The sequence below is a fragment of the Bos grunniens genome, chromosome 10, assembly GCF_055505025.1.
Source record: "Bos grunniens cultivar Pamir isolate PY7600 chromosome 10, Bosgru_T2T1.0, whole genome shotgun sequence".
NCBI lineage: Eukaryota > Metazoa > Chordata > Mammalia > Artiodactyla > Bovidae > Bos > Bos grunniens.
This window is the reverse complement of record NC_141174.1, coordinates 30,524,758-30,541,863: the sequence shown is the minus strand read 5'-3', so window position 1 is coordinate 30,541,863 and position 17,106 is coordinate 30,524,758. Positions and strand designations below refer to the sequence as shown.

Below are 17,106 nucleotides of genomic sequence, written 5' to 3'. Positions count from 1 at the left end.
TTGAGGTAATTGCCTCTCTGCAGATGCCAGATATTATTTATAGAACTATTTTAACATTTAGTGAGAATCTGTAATATTTAGGGTCAGCATGAGACTTTCATTCTAAATAACTTTTCCAAGCTTCATATCTGAGAATGCATATTGTTTTCTGTGATTGCACGACTGTGCAAGTGTAAAGAAGAAGTATAAAGCACAAGACTATCACACTGTTAAAAGAAAATACTGGTCCCAGTTACTGAGTATGTACACCAAACACAGCTCTTTGATTAATGGGACTATTTCCAGACAGAACAAGGTGGAATCTATGTTCCTAATTGTGACACGATTTCCTGAAAAATACAGCTAGGTACACTTGAGGGTTTGTGTGTAATTTGCCTTTTTAAAAAGCCCTCCCTCTAAATCCAAGGTTTTTCCGTGGCCTGCTAAAGCTGAGACCGAGCCCTAGCGGCAGGACCGGAAAACTTGCTTCCGGAACCTTTGTGCTGAATTGCCTTGCCACCGGCCGGTGCTCATTCGTAAAGGACCGTCCCAGCTAAGAGCCTGTTGTTAGGAACCTGCTTGGCCTCGGATCTGAGGGGCTTTAGGTTGGCTGTTGCTGTGACTTGAAGCAGGCGCTGGGGAGAGTCCACTGCAAGGAAGGCGCCATGGACGATCAGGGCTGCCCCCGGTGTAAGACCACCAAGTACCGGAACCCTTCGTTGAAGCTGATGGTGAATGTGTGCGGACACACTCTGTGAGTCGGGGGATAGTTGGGTTCCATGGGGGGAGACGCACAGGGTGGGAGCTCCCGAAAGAGCCGGGAGATGCTTGTCGTCGGCTCAGGGGAGAAAAGGGCTTCGTTAGTATCGACACTGGGGAAGAAAATAGGAAAAGGGAACGTTGTTTCTCTAAACAGACTACCCTCCAGTCCTGAGCCTCTCTGGCCTGCTTTGAACTGCCGGATTCCCTGATGTGGTAACCAGCAGTTTGTCACGTTCCCCCCTCCTTAGGCGATGAGAATCTGGACTGTATTTCCGGGCTGTGTTGTTAACAGGGTTCCAGCGTGGGAGATCGGAGTGTTTAATTTCACGCAAAGCGTTTTTATTAAAAAGAAAGTGCTATGAAAATACAATTACTGTTTATATACTGTTGCTGTTTGTTGCACAGGTTAATATGAAACTCCATCGATATGCCCACTGTCCTGATGGAGTTTGGTTAGTTCTTATCTCTAAAAGAGAAAATTCAGGTTCTAGGCAGTGAATTTTGGAGATACAGTAATGGCTGGCATTTATTGGGTGTACATTACGTGTCAGGCAGTGTTCTAAGCGCTTTAACTTGAGTTAATCCCATTTCATTCTCAACAGCAGCCCTATGAAGTAGGTACTCATCTCATTCCCATTTTACAGGAAAGGAAACGGAGACTGCTTCAGATACCTTATTTAGTGGACCCTTCTAGAATTGGAACACAGGCTGTCTGACTATAGAATGCCAATTTTGGGGGGTTTAGGGGCAAGAAGGGAGATTGTTTTGAAGAATAAGTGCAGCAACTGATCAGCGTGTTTCTTGCCACGTTTTTATGGTTAAATGTGGTTCAGTAAAGGTGGTTTTATAAAGCGCTTTGAAATGTAAGGTGAACATACATTCTCGTAGTTTCTTTGATGTTTCTAAGACATAAAAAATGATGGTTAACCTGCAGTGTGGTAGACAAGATCTTTGGGTAAGCCTGAGTTGCATGGTTAGTTGTAGCTATAATGATTATAAAGGGATTTAATAACTTACTGGACTGGTCTTATTTTCTAAGTAGTCTTTATTTTCCTTTGCTTTATCCAGCAAAGGAAATACAGTAGAGCTGTATTGAATGTGATTGAATGGATTAAAATTAGAAATAAGGTGAAAGTAATCAAGTAGATTGGAAAAGGGAAACCAGACAAATGCTGTAAAGACTATTCAGTTTTTAGAAAGATTTTGGTTGGTTTCTCTTTATTTTCCTGTACCAGATTTGTTATAGTTGGTGCTCAAGGAAAAGGAATTTGCTTTTTTTGAAAGGGTACTAAATGTAATTTACTGGAAAAAATTGATACCTAGTAGTAATTAGCTAGTCAGGGAAGATTATGTGATTTTTAGCAAAATAAATTGCATTTTTATTAGACAGTCATTTATTTTTAATTGGAAATTGCTTTTGTTGTGTCCATGGTCTTTTCTGTTTTTTTCATAAGAGTTAAGAATTGTCTATGTCATTCTGATGTTGCATTGATTTTGGTTTATTTGCTAATCTGTTAGTTAAAGACCAAGTTTTACAGCCCTCTTTTAACTTGAAATATGATCAAAATGAATAAAAGATTATATGGTATTGGCTAAGAGAACGAACTTCTGATTTTGAATTCTTTGTACTCTTATAGGCTCTGGGCAAATTCCTCTTATCTCATTTTTCTTCCCTGTACAATAGAGATAACAGCACTATGTATATTACAGTGTTTGAGGATTAAATAATATATGTAAACATCATACTTGGAGGTGCTTAATAGAATTTTTTTCACATAGTATTTGCTCAGTATACATTGGCAATCATTATTATTATTTATGCATGGTACGGATGCTAAGCAGAAGTAAAATTTAAACAGGATCCACTCGGCCTGCTTTAAAAGACTTGCACAACAATGGTATCTTTAAATGAATTCAAGAGATTATAAAATGTGGAAATACAGTTTTGATTATAATGCCCCTTTTGTGATTTAAATAGGAACTCAGAATCATGTTCTCTCATGGAAATGGGGTTATATATACCCTGACTTTTTTCATAATGTGTATCTTGGATATCTTTTCTAAATTGGTATGTGTATATACTCCTCTTTAACATTTGGATGATAGTCCACTGTTTGGTTATACTATAATTGATTTACCCAAAAATTTTGTTATGAATATTTAGATTTCCTATTTTTCACTAGAGTCAGTTTCTCTATTTCTGCCCTCCTCCTCAGCCCATATATAAGTATATTGTAAGATATAAGAGGAGAACCAGGGGTAAATGCCTAATAGTGGAATTGTATGTGACTTTTGAATTTTGATAAACATTGCCCACTTGTTCTCAGAAAAGATTGTATCTGTTGTGCTCCCACCAACTGTTCATGGGAATTCTTGTTGCCACATATCTTTGCTGGTACTGGGCATTATTACTTTTTTAATCTTGCTGTTCTGATAAGTAATAGAACATTATAGATTTTGATGTGAAATACTTTTGATTTGATAGTATGCTGAATTTGTACAGAATGTCTTTCATGGGATTGAGCTTAGGCATTGCTATAATTGTTGGTCTGAAAGGAGTATTATTTTTTAGTAGTAATATTTGTGTTAATACTATTATCTATTGCTATGTAATAAATTGCCTCAAAAGTTAGTACCTTAATAAATATTTATTACACAGTTTTGGAGGGTCAGGAGTCTGAGAGTGGCTCAGCTCAGTGATTCTGGCTCAGTGTCTTTCATGAGGTTTGCTCAAGCTGTTTTCTTGGACTGGAGTGTCTGTCCAAGGTCACTCATGTGGCTCTAGGCAGGTTCAGTTCCTCTCCTTGGACCCTCCATAGGACTGCTCGTGATGTGGCTTTTCCCAGAGTTAGTGAGAGAACTAGAGGCTCCAGAGCCTTTCATCATCTAATGACAAAAATCACATTATCATTGCTTCTGCTGGATTTTATTTGTTAGCACTGAAGTCCTGTTACAGAGTAGGAGGGTATTTATACACAAGAGTGTGAATACCATGAGGCAAGGATAACAGGGCCACATGATTTTACTCACTTTATTTTGTGTGTCAAGTAGCAAAGTCATTTTAAGAGGCAAGTAATAAAGTGAGTAGGGATAGTGCTTCACAGGAGATAGGAAGTGTGGGATTATGGAAAGATTATTTAGAAGTACTATTTATGAGAGAAAATACAGGAGCAGAAAGGAGAAAAAAGGTGAAACATTATGAAAATAGTTTTCTCCCTTAACTGCTAGCAGTTGAGGAAGTGGTGATTGAGTAGTAAAGGGCCCACCTGGTAGGAAAGATACCCTGAAGAAGGAAATGGCTCCTCATTCCAGTATTCTTTCCGGAAAATCCCATGGATAGAGGAGCCTGGTGAGCTACACTCCATAGGGTAGCAGAAGAGTCGGATATGACTTAGCGACTAAACAACGACAAATTCCATTATGTATTAATATTAAATCAATCCAGCAAACACCCAAATGAATTAATTGCATGCACATCCAAAGAAGATTGGATTCTAAGTTTGCTTTTTTTTCAATTCAAGGATGAACTTTTGTCTTAGTCACAGAAAAGGGTAACTTTTTTCTGTTTATCAGGGCCACCTATTTTTAGAAATAAGCCTTTCATAGAATTCTTCGTAGAATTTTAAAGGCATGTTGATTTAGAAGGAGCCAGTTATATCTAATTCTCATTTAACTAAAGTCTTTTTTATTTTTTCTTTTTCAGAAAAGATGGGAAAACTTTATTTTCTTTGGAATAGAGCAGATCCTCTTTACCCAATATAGTTGGATGATATTTTTCAGAGTAACACAAGCAAGTAAAACTAATAATTTAAGTTTTATCCCAACCATCCTTAGCAACACTTGTCTCTGGAAACTACCTATATTTGATTTTACTAAATCTTCTTTCTTCATTTTAAACACACATAAGACACAAAGTAGAATAAAGAAAAACTCATCCTGATATATGTTAAAGACAATATATTGCCATATTTTCTTAAAGTTTCTCTTTTTCTCCTTTTTATTTTTACTTTTTTCTCTGCTTCTCTCTGTCTCTCTCTCTCTTGCTAGGTAGATTTTTCTGAAGAGTTACCAGTCTGAATTTTGCTGATTGCATCTCTGTGGTATTATTATGTTCCTTTGTATTTCCTATAAATTACTAGCAGCTTTTAGAGGTTTATCAGATTAAAGTTCAGTTTATTTGTTGTTGGAAAGAATAATTCTAAAGTGGTATTAATTCATTTGTTTAATATGCTGGGCTTGTACGTTACTGTTTTCTGAACTGGGAAATAGTGGACAGAAAAATTAGAAAAAGGTACTCATTCTGGGTAGAAAATTAGAAAAAGGGGGCTTTCTGGATATATTGTTGTTAATTTCTAATTTAATTTTGTTGTAGTAAGAGAACAAATTTTGATAAATTTCAGTCTTACAAAATTTTATGAAAACTTATGGTCCAGTGTGTGATCTATTTTGGTGAGCAAGGTCTTACTTGATGAGCAAGTCAAGTTGAAAAGAATGTGTGTTCTGTAACTGTTGGGTATAGTGTATGTCAGTTAGGTCAGCTTGGTTGATAGTGTTAACTTCTGAGTATCTTTACTAATCCTGTATCCTTACTAATTTATTGTTTCTACTCATTTTATCAGTTATTCCAAACAGATTGTGTATTTGTCAGTTTCTCTTTTTAGTAGTTCTGTCATGCTTCATGTATTTTGAAACTCTTATTAGGTACATCAGTTCAGTTCAGTTCAGTTGCTCAGTTGTGTCTGACTCTTTGCGACCCCATGAATAGCAGCACTCCAGGCCTCCCTGTCCATCACCCATTCTCAGAGTTCACTCAGACTCACATCCATCGAGTCAGTGATGCCATCTAGCCATCTCATCCTCTGTCGTCCCCTTCTCCTCCTGCCCCCAATCCCTCACAGCATCAGAATCTTTTCCAATGAGTCAGCTCTTCACATGAGGTGGCCAAAGTACTGGAGTTTCAGCTTCAGCATCATTCCCTCCAAAGAAATCCCAGGGCTGGTCTCCTTCAGAATGGACTGGTTGGATCTCCTTGCAGTCCAAGGGACTCTCAAGAGTCTTGTCCAACACCACAGTTCAAAAGCATCAGTTCTTCAGCGTTTAGCCTTCTTCACAGTACAACTCTCACAATCATACATGACCACAGGAAAAACCATAGCCTTGACTAGACGAACCTTTGTTGGCAAAGTAATGTCTCTGCTTTTGAATATGCTATCTAGGTTGGTCATAACTTCCCTTCCAAGGAGTAAGCGTCTTTTAATTTCATGGCTGCATTCACCATCTGCAGTGATTTTGGACCCCCCAAAAATAAAGTCTTACACTGTTTCCACTGTTTCCCCATCTGTGTGCCATGAAGTGATGGGACCAGATGCCATGATCTTCATTTTCTGAATGTTGAGCTTTAAGCCAACTTTTTCACTCTCCTCTTTCACTTTCATCAAGAGGCTTTTTAGTTCCTCTTCACTTTCTGCCATAAGGGTGGTGTCATCTACATATCTGAGGTTATTGATATTTCTCCCGGCAATCTTGATTGCTTACTTTACTGCAACTCAATCTCCAAACTTTGAGTTCCTTGCAAAACTTGTTGGGCCTTGATTTTAGGCTTTGTTAGAGTAAGTCTAGATAGAATAAGTCTTATTATACGATGTGGTCCCCATTCTTGAAGCCTTTCTGGTATCTCAACTGGATTTTTGAGGTGTTAATAAGGTGTTACTGTGGTTTCTCTACTCTGGCTGGGTAGAAACTCTAAAATATACCCAGCACTCCTTAACTACCCTCTCTTCCTCTCTCAGCCATTCTCTTTTAAGCCTTGATTGGTTTTGCCCTGCATATATGCAGTCTGTCTTTGGCCTGGCCATGGACTTATCGGAATTCTTATACAGACTTCTGACCCTCTGCCTTGCAGATTTCAACCATATCAACTGCACTGAAGTTTGGTCTTTGCCTGTACAACTTAGCACAACCACTGTGCCCTTCTTAAACTCTTGCTTGCTAGGCTATCATCATGGAAATTTTTTCCCAGATAGAAAAATGAGGCAATTGTCGGGCTCACCTTGTTAGTTTACCGTTTCTAAGGGATTATAGTCTTTGTGTTACCCATTGTCTAATGTCTGTAAACAGTTGTTTCATACATTTTGTTTTATGGTTGCTCATGGTAGGAATGCTAGTCTGACATCAGTTGCTCCATCATGTTTGTTAGAAAATGCTGGACTTACTGTTGTTGAGGCATTTACTTCCTTTAGTCTCAGTTTTGTGTGTACATGTTTATTTTCTTTACCTCAAAATTGGTAATTGGTAATTTCTGTTCCCCTTTAACATTTCTTTCCTTTTGCAGTTTCTGATTTTTTTTTACTGTCTCAGTTTCTCCCCTAAAACTTTTCTAAATATACTTTTCTTCTCTTCCTCCTCCCCTGCTTCTTATTCTTCCTCCTTCTCCTCCTCCTACCTATCTCCCGCCTCTTCTTCTTTTTCTTCATGGAGTGAGTGTTTTAAAGTTGATTAGGATATAATGTTGTAGAACAGCTCTGGAGAATTAATATCTAATATTTTGTGGGTCATACTCTAATGACTATCTCGAGACCATTCTCCTGAAGGAGATGGTTTTTGCTTATACTGCATGTGTGAGTTGGTATCCCATGTATTTCAGTAATTCACATCCATTAAGTAATAGAACACTGAAACATGAGTTAGAAAATCTGTATTCTAGTTCTGTCACAGACTGGCAAGTTTTAGATCACCTGTTTAGCTTTGATTTGTAAATTTGTTTAGAACAGATAATTTTTAACCCCCTTCAGTCTCTTAAAATTTGGGTAATTTAGTTAATAGTTAATTAGAAAATCACTGTGCTCAGTAGCTTTAGTCTTTTTTTTTGGACCGTATACCATTAATAAAAGTGCTTCATAAAATATGAAAAATTTCAGTTATTTTTATTAACTGTGATTTTCCCTTTTCAATACAGGAGAAAGTACTGATCACTATTTATAGAATGTAAATATATCACTATATGGCTATAATATATATATTTTTGATTTTATTAAAATGACTGTGCATTTTGGTTTTTAAGATGCAATGTTTGCATTTCAGTTCCTTTTTTTATTAAGTGTAACTTAATGTTATGGCAGAAAGTGAAGAGGAACTAAAAAGCCTCTTGATGAAAGTGAAAGAGGAGAGTGAAAAAGTTGGCTTAAAGCTCAACATTCAGAAAATGAAGATCATGGCATCTGGTCCCATCACTTCATGGGAAATAGATGGGGAAACAGTGGAAACAGTGTCAGACTTTATTTTTCTGGGCTCCAAAATCACTACAGATGGTGACTGCAGCCATGAAATTAAAAGACCCTTACTCCTTGGAAGGAAAGTTATGACCAACCTAGATAGCATATTCAAAAGCATAGACATTACTTTGCCAACAAAGATCCGTCTAGTCAAGGCTATGGTTTTTCCTGTGGTCATGTATGGATGTGAGAGTTGGACTGTGAAGAAGGCTGAGTGCCAAAGAATTGATGCTTTTGAACTGTAGTGTTGGAGAAGACTTTTGCGAGTCCCTTGGACTGCAAGGAGATCCAACCAGTCCATTCTGAAGATCAGCCCTGGGATTTGAAACTCCAGTACTTTGGCCACCTCATGGGAAGAGCTGACTCATTGGAAAAAACTCTGACGCTGAGAGGGATTGGGGGCAGGAGGAGAAGGGGATGACAGAGGATGAGATGGCTGGATGGCATCACTGACTCGATGGACGTGAGTCTCAGTGAACTCCGGGAGTTGGTGATGGACAGGGAGGCCTGGCATGCTGCGATTCATGGGGTCGCAAAGAGTCGGACACGACTGAGCAACTGATCTGATCTGATCTGATATTCTTTAAAACCATGGTTACTAAATGTTTAGTAATTATGTTATTTGTACTGTTTCTTTTTGAATGTGAAAAACATAGCCCTATGGGATAAGTCTCTTCTCTAATTCTTTTCATTTATACTGGGAATCTTTTTTTTAAGAATCATTTTATCTGCTGAGTAGTTTACTATGTATATGTATGGATGTATGTATACACCCAATCCCATAAGTGTATATATACATCCATATATATACACATATATTTTCTGTCTTGGAGGAAACCTTGTGTGAGGTTTGACCTACAGGTGAACTTTCTTTTCACCTTTCTCCTTTAGGAGGTCTTTCTTTTATATATCCAGTTTTCCTTTGAAGTTATATTGTCCAATTTGTGTTACAAGATGCAAGCAGGTAAGAAGAAGCTGTTTATTAGATGTTCAAAGTTACTTGTTAAAAACACATTATTTTATTCTGCAAGAACCTGATACATTAGCAGTTGGTCATGAGGGATACAAATATAAACAGAGAAAGAATTAATATATTTTCTCATTGCCTTTGTTTCTACTGTGGGCATGAAATATTACATCTAACAAATATATAATGATAGTTTGCCTGAGTTTGAATTCTAGATTTGCCACTTATTCTTAGCCAAGTGATTCAGGGAAAACTATTTTCTTTAAGCCTTTGTTTTCTCATCTGTATAGTGGGTTTACCAGTAGCATATTCTTCATAGAATTACTGTGAACATTGGATGAGCACAGTTCAAATAAGTTTAAGAAGTTAGGTAAATTTAAGAGTATTTACTCTAATCAACCGTAAAGAGTTACTTTCAGTATTCTAAATGCAGAAAAATAACAGTTTTTAGGTTAAGTTTTTAGACTCTTTTTGGCAGTTTACTTGTTTACTTAGCAACTAGTCCCTGAGATAGTAAATAGAATGAGAACAATTGAATGAAAGTTTAACCTAGATATTTTGGTTTTCTTCATGTTTTAAATCTGTTAAGCTTGTTTTCAAAGGTAAAAAGGAATACTTAATTGTAGTTTATTAGTTATTGGTTTACTAATAAATATAAATTTACATTCTTTCTCATATACTCAATACATTTTCTAGACCACTGATTCCTAAACTTACGTCATCCTAGGAATCATCTTGGGTACCTGTTTAAAACACCAATTTCTGGGCCTTACCATAGATCTTTGGTGGAGGAACTTAGTATTTTATGCTGGCTATCTAGGTTAGTCTTGTGCTCAAGCAGTTTTGGAAAACACAGTGCTGAGAATACAACAGTGAGTGTGAGAGACATGGTTACTGCCCCCATTAATTTTATAGTATTTTAGGTCTTCTTTTGAGTCCTTAAATGGAAATTAGGTTTTTTTTCTTCTTCTTTCTAAGGAGCAAAAAGGGAGTTTAGAATTATAAAAATATTCTTTGAAATTAAGATGTGAAAGTGGACTTTATGTTACTTCTTAAACAAGCTTTTTTTTTTTTTAAGAAAAGTACTATTAAAGTAACAGAAATCTGAAATCCTGAACTCTTGTTGTAACCATTCTGCTGATGTAGGAAAAGGGCCTTTGGAGAAGCAAAAAGTTTTAGTGGGTGTATCCTAAAGTTAGGAGTTTTTGCAATATTAGCATCAAGCGATCAAGCCATTTAGGTGGCTCCAAGGGGGCTTCCTTGTAGCTCAGATGGTGAAGAATCTGCCTGCAATGCAGCAGAGCCCGGTTTGATTTCTGGGAATGGCAACTCACTCCAGTATTCTTGCCTGGAGAATCCCATGGACACAGGAACTTGGCTGGCTACAGTAGTGGTGGGGTCACAAAGAATTGGGCATGACTAACACTGCTACTACAAATGCATAAATGTTTTTGTGGAACAATCTCTGAAGAGGAAAGATCTAAATATTAGCCCCTTTAGGAAGGTGACATGTGATGTCTGTTTTGGCTGTCAGGTTGGGGGTGGAAGCTTGTTCAGAAGTACATGATACAGAGTGCTGTTTGTTTTGTCGGAAGTATTGATAGGAAGATGGCAGACTTCATGAATGTAAATTTGAAGGAGATTAGCAGTCATCTTTTTAGTTCTATTCTACACCTGTCCTCCACTTTTTTTTTTGCCACTTTATTTTTTTTAATCGAAGGATATTGCTTTACAAAATTTTGTGGTTTTCTGTTATACATCAACAAAAATCAGCCAAAAGTGCACCCATGTCCCCTCCCTCCTGCATCCCCTCCCATCCCCCTCTGCATCCCACTCTCATAGATTGTCATGGAGTCCCTATTTGAGTTCCCTGAGTCACAGAGCAGATTCCCATTGACTATCTGTTTGCCGTATGGTATTGTGAATTTAAGGAAAGATATAAGCATCTGAATGCAGAGTTCCAAAGAATAGCAAGAAGAGATAAGAAAGCCTTCCTCAGCAATCAATGCAAAGAAATAGAGGAAGACAACAGAATGGGAAAGACTAGAGATCTCTTCAAGAAAATTAGAGATACCAAGGGGACATTTCATGCAAAGATGGGCTCGATAAAGGACAGAAATGGTATGGACCTAAGAGAAGCAGAAGATATCAAGAAGAGGTGGCAAGAATACACAGAAGAACTGTACAAAAAAGATCTTCATGACCCAGATAATCACGATGGGGTGATCACTGACCTAGAGCCAGACATCCTGGAGTGTGAAGTCAAGTGGGCCTTAGGAAGCTTCACTATGAACAAAGCTAGTGGAGGTGATGGAATTCCAGTGGAGCTATTTCAAATCCTGAAAGATGATGCTGTGAAAGTGCTGCACTCAATATGCCAGCAAATTTGGAAAACTCAGCAGTGGCCACAGGACTGGAAAAGGTCAGTTTTCATTCCAATCCCAAAGAAAGGCAATGCCAAAGAATGCTCAAACTACCGCACAATTGCACTCATCTCACATGCTAGTAATTTAATGCTCAAAATTCTCCAAGCCAGGCTTCAGCAATAGGTGAACCGTGAACTTCCTGATGTTCAAGCTGGTTTTAGAAAAGGCAGAGGAACCAGAGATCAAGTTGCCAACATCTGCTGGATCATGAAAAAAGCAAGAGAGTTCCAGAAAAACATCTGTTTCTGCATTATTGACTATGCCAAAGCCTTTGACTGTGTGGATCACAATAAACTGTGGAAAATTCTGAAAGAGATGGGAATACCAGACCACCTGACCTGCCTCCTGAGAAACCTGTATGCAGGTCAGGAAGCAACAGTTAGAACTGGACATGGAACAACAGACTGGTTCCAAATAGGAAAAGGAGTATGTCAAGGCTGTATATTGTCACCCTGCTTATTTAACTCCTATGCAGAGTACATCATGAGAAACGCTGGGCTGGAAGAAGCACAAGCTGGAATCAAGATTGCCGGGAGAAACATCAATAACCTCAGATATGCAGATGACACCACCCTTATGGCAGAAAGTGAAGAGGAACTAAAAGGCCTCTTGATGAAAGTGAAAGAGGAGAGTGAAAAAGTTGGCTTAAAGCTCAACATTCAGAAAACGAAGACCATGGCATCTGGTCCCATCACTTCATGGGAAATAGATGGGGAAACAGTAGAAACAGTGTCAGACTTCATATTTGGGGGCTCCAAAATCACTGCAGATGGTGACTGCAGCCATGAAATTAAAAGATGCTTACTCCTTGGAAGGAAAGTTATGATCAACGTAGATAGCATATTGAAAAGCAGAGACATTACTTTGCCAACAAAGGTTCGTCTAGTCAAGGCTGTGGTTTTTCCTGTGGTCATGTATGGATGTGATAGTTGGACTGTGAAGAAGGCTGAGCGCCGAAGAATTGATGCTTTTGAACTGTGGTGTTGGAGAAGACTCTTGCGAGTCCCTTGGACTGCAAGAAGATCCAACTAGTCCATTCTGAAAGAGATCAGCCCTGGGATTTCTTTGGAGGGAATGATGCTGAAGCTGAAATTCCAGTACTTTGGCCACCTCATGCGAAGAGCTGACTCATTGGAATAGACTCTGATGCTGGGAGGGATTGGGGGCAGGAGGAGAAGGGGATGACAGAGGATGAGATGGCTGGATGGCATCACTGACTCGATGGACGTGAGTTTGAGTGAACTCGGGGAGTTGGTGATGGACAGGTCGGCGATTCGTGGGGTCCCAAGGAGTCGGACAGGATTGAGCGACTGAACTGAACTGATTGTGAATTTTCATGTTACTCTCTCCATATGCCTCACCCTCTCTCTCCTCCCCTCCCCCTGTGTCCATAGGTCTGTTCCCTATGTATTCTATACCTGTCCTCCATTTTTCAACAAAGCCTAAGAAGGTTATATGGTTGCATTACTTACCTGCATGCCGTGTGCTTAGTCATATCCTACGGTTTGTGACTCTCTATCCATGGAATTTTCCTGGCAAGAATACAGGAGGGGGTTGCCATTTCCTCCTCCAGGGGATCTTCCCTGGCCCAGGGATTGAATCCTTGTCTTCTGTGTCTCCTGCCTTGCAAGTGGATTCATTACTTGCTGAACCATTGGGGAAGCTTACCTGGCCAGCTTCATTTTCTCATTTCTGTATAAATTTCAGTTAAATTTTGATCACATTTGCTGAGTAAAATTGTTATTAATGTAATGCAACTAGATTTAACTCAAATCCAGTTTATGTGAAACATGAAAATACTACAGTGTAATCAGAAATCAATTTGATATGCTTAGAACAATTTTCTCTTTATATTTAGTTTCCAGGATGCTAGCCTGAAATAAACCTTTAAGCATTCAATAATAATTTTTCTGCCAGTTTTTAATTTACTTTATCTTTCGCTTTGATAATATATATGAACAATATCATAGTATTTGGTTTTTGAGGTATAATCATATGCAAATTAGAACGCCTAAATATATTATTTGTGCCAGGAAATGATTTAGGGGATAACTTTTTATTTTTTTTAATGAAAAGCAAATTTTATTTGCTTTTTTTGTGTTATCATTTAGTTGTTGTGGAGAGCAAAACATCTCACAATATCTCTGAAAAATCCTTAATTTAAACTTTATTTTGTGTTATATGCAAATGTCTAGAAAGACTGTATCAACTACCTATAATGATAATTTATTTTATAGTATTTTTATTTTACATATTTCACTTTGACATTATATATAAAATATGTATATACATGCATAGTTTATTCTCTACAAAAGGAAGAAAATATAAAATTTAATGGACTTTATTAGAAATGTTTTGGCGTATTAGGTTTCTTCTCATTTATTAAGTTAGAATATGTAAAAACTGGAATTCTGAGATGAAGAAAAATGATTGCAGACTTCACTCAATTTTTTTTTTTTAGAACACAAATATGATAGTATCATTGAAAATTAATGAGGGCTCCATCAATATGATGCAGTGCCTCTGCATCATTGATTTATATATATTTAATGAGCCTGCTATTCTGATTTCAGGTAACTGAAGCAGACTACATCTAACAGTAATTCTGATTTACTTACAAAAAATTCTTTCCATTAAAATAGAAAAGTCTTGAAATCTATCAGTGTTAAGTATAATTTCTTCATAAATAATTGCATAATGTTTATTTTCTGGTTGTAACTAACATTTACTGGTTTCAGACAATGTTACCAAAATATATTCTTTTATTTGATCTTCTGTCTTGCTATTGATCTCTGGAGTTGGAGTAGAAAATATGGAGGAAAAGAATAGTTTAAAAGCGTTTAAAAAAAGTTACAAAAAAAAAACGTTTTAAATGTAAAAAACGTCCAAAAGATTGTAGAAGAATGGCGTGGCTGATGTTACATTTTGAGGTCTGTTGAAGCGTATGTGAGAGCTGTTTGGAAGAGAACTATTCCTGTATTCTTTGGCATTATGAATATCACTTCTGATATTTGCATTTACTTTTAGTTTTGTTTTAAAATACTTTTATTTTAAGGTGTATATTTTGTCAGCTTATTGAAAAGATAGTATTAAAAACATTTTTGACAAAAAAGTGTACATAATAATTTTATAGGGCATTTATTTTAATATTTACCTTCTGATCATGTGTATCCATGTACACAAATGAACATAGAACTCAATTTATTATGTGCAGTTTTTATGAAACAGTAATTTGCTAAGCTACGTTTACTTTATTTTCAAAAAATGCTAATAGTGCCAAATGAATATGTAATTGATACCTTAGCATTTAATAAAGTAGTGTTAGATAGAAATTTCTTACCCGTATTTGCTCTGTCAATTGATAACAGAGATAGTTTCTTTAGATAGTTGAGATTGATAAGCAGAATTTTGAAGATAAAAATTCTTACTCTTAAGGTAGTTTAAATATTTCTAAGATATAAAATGTGATATGTTGTAATAATTATTTCTGTATTATTCAGACTGTGGATGTAAAATTTCTCATAATTGCATCTGGCAAAATGTCATTAATATTTAATTCCTTTTGGAGGTTAATTGCAAAAAGCAATCTATGTAATGTGCTACAACTAAATGCAGAAACGTACAAATTACAGTAGGAATGGTGTCAACAATAATAAATTGCCATGTCTAGTGTAAGTTTAGTGTGTGTAATTCCCCCTTGGGAAATATATTATTTTTGACTCCTCTTTATGAATCTTGGGTTTATATTATTTAGAATTAAAATAGGAACTAACCTGTATTTATTGAAACATTTGTATATTTATATATTATATGTAGTGAGCTTCCTTGGTGGCTCAGCAGTAAACAGTCTCCCTGCCTATGCATGAGATGTGGGTTTGATCCCTGGATAAGGGGGACTCCCTGGAGAAGGAAATGGCAACCCACTCTAGTGTTCTTGTCTGGAAAATCCCATGTAACCAGGAACCTGGCGAGCTACAGTCTATGGAATTGCAAAAGAGCTGGACACAAGTTAGCGACTGAACAAGAACAATACAATATTATATGTAGATGTTAGAATGTAAGAAAATTAGAGATGAAAACATACTGCCAGAGTGGATTGATTAATAAAATACCTCACAGAGGACAATTATATACATATGCAAATATGAAGGGTTTATTTTCCTACCAAAAAATAGAACCAGAAGTTAGACCTGTGCTTTTTGATTGTATTCTGTTTATTAACACTATGTTCCCAGTTGCTGTATTCATTTATGGGTGTTTAGTTTCCAGATTATGCTTACAGAGGGTCATTTTGGTACAGTGGTTAAAAGTATCAACTTTGGAATCAAAGAAACTTGAGTTAAATCCACATGCTCCCACTTACTAGTTGTGTGACCTTCAGCAAAGTCATTTTTGACTTTCAGATTTGTAAATCTCTAAAATGGTGTTAAAATTATTAGGTTGGTGCAAAAGTAATCGCAGTTTTTGCATTGTTGAAATTTGCAAATAAATGATGTTATACATCATTTTAGTGCACATTTTTTGCTTTTTCTTTTTTTTGATAATGACTCATTACTTGCTGTTTATATATTTTAAACTGTGGAAATGATGTTAGACAAAAAGCAAATTTGAGCAGTTTTCTTATTTGCCAAAATGGGTAATAAAACAGCAGAAACAACTCTCAACATCAGCAGTTTATTTGGCCCAGGAACTGCTGATGAACGTACAGTGCAATGGTGGTTCGAGAGGTTTTGTAAAGGAGAGGAGAACCTTGAAGATAAGGAGTGTAGTGGCCAGCCATCGGAAGTTGACAGTGACCAACTAGAGCCATCATCGAAGCTAATCCTCTTAAAACTACAGGAGAAATTGCCAAAGAACTCAACATCAGTCATTCTATTGGCATTTGAAGCAAATTGGAAAAGTGAAAAAGCTTGAAAAGCGAGTGCCTGATGAGCTGACCAAAAATAATTGTTTTGAAGTGTCATCAAAAGCAGAGATATTACTTTGCCAACAAAGGTCCGTCTAGGCAAGGCTATGGTTTTTCCTTTGGTCATGTATGATTGTGAGAGTTGGACTGTGAAGAAGGCTGAGCGCCGAAGAATTGATGCTTTTGAACTGTGGTGTTGGACAAGACTCTTCAGAGTCCCTTGGACTGCAAGGAGATCCAACCAGTCCATTCTAAAGGAGATCAGCCCTGGGATTTCTTTGGAAGAAATGATGCTAAAGCTGAAACTCCAGTACTTTGGCCACCTCATGTGAAGAGTTGACTCATTGGAAAAGACTCTGATGCTGGGAGGGATTGGGGGCAGGAGGAGAAGGGGACGACAGAGGATGAGATGGCTGGATGGCATCACTGACTCGATGGACGTGAGTCTGAGTGAACTCCGGGAGTTGGTGATGGACAGGGAGGCCTGGCGTGCTGCAATTCATGGGGTCGCAAAGAGTCGGACACGACTGAGCGACTGAACTGAACTGAACCAAAATTTTAAATGCACACGCTACTGTGAGAAATTTATTGTATAGATATGCTCATATATACACAAAGATAAGAACATGTACTGAAAAATTATAATTTTAAACATCTGGAAACAACCAGAATATATGACATTAAATAAATTAATATACTTCAAAAAATAGAATATTCTGTAACCATAAAAAGGAATGACTTATATCTATACGTTCAAACTTAAGCTATCCAAGATATACTGATGAATGAATGAAG

The 17,106-nt window shown here is 37.1% G+C and overlaps 1 protein-coding gene across 6 annotated transcripts in view; it reads left to right on the top strand.

Annotated features, from left to right (window-relative positions):
* The first annotated feature begins 511 nt into the window (after positions 1-511).
* MNAT1 (MNAT1 component of CDK activating kinase) overlaps positions 512-17,106 on the top strand; it is a 210,418-nt gene continuing 193,823 nt past the window's right edge. For 5 of the 6 annotated variants that reach the window (XR_015134235.1, XR_015134236.1, XM_086320401.1 and 2 more), the window contains exon 1: positions 512-733. Coding sequence is in view for 4 of the 6 variants with exons in the window: in XM_086320401.1 (XP_086176527.1) it covers positions 645-733 (89 nt within the window). In the remaining 2 variants the exon portion in view is untranslated. Of the gene's footprint in view, positions 734-774; positions 955-17,106 lie in introns of those variants that run through there. The other variant, XM_086320404.1, reaches the window with a different exon arrangement.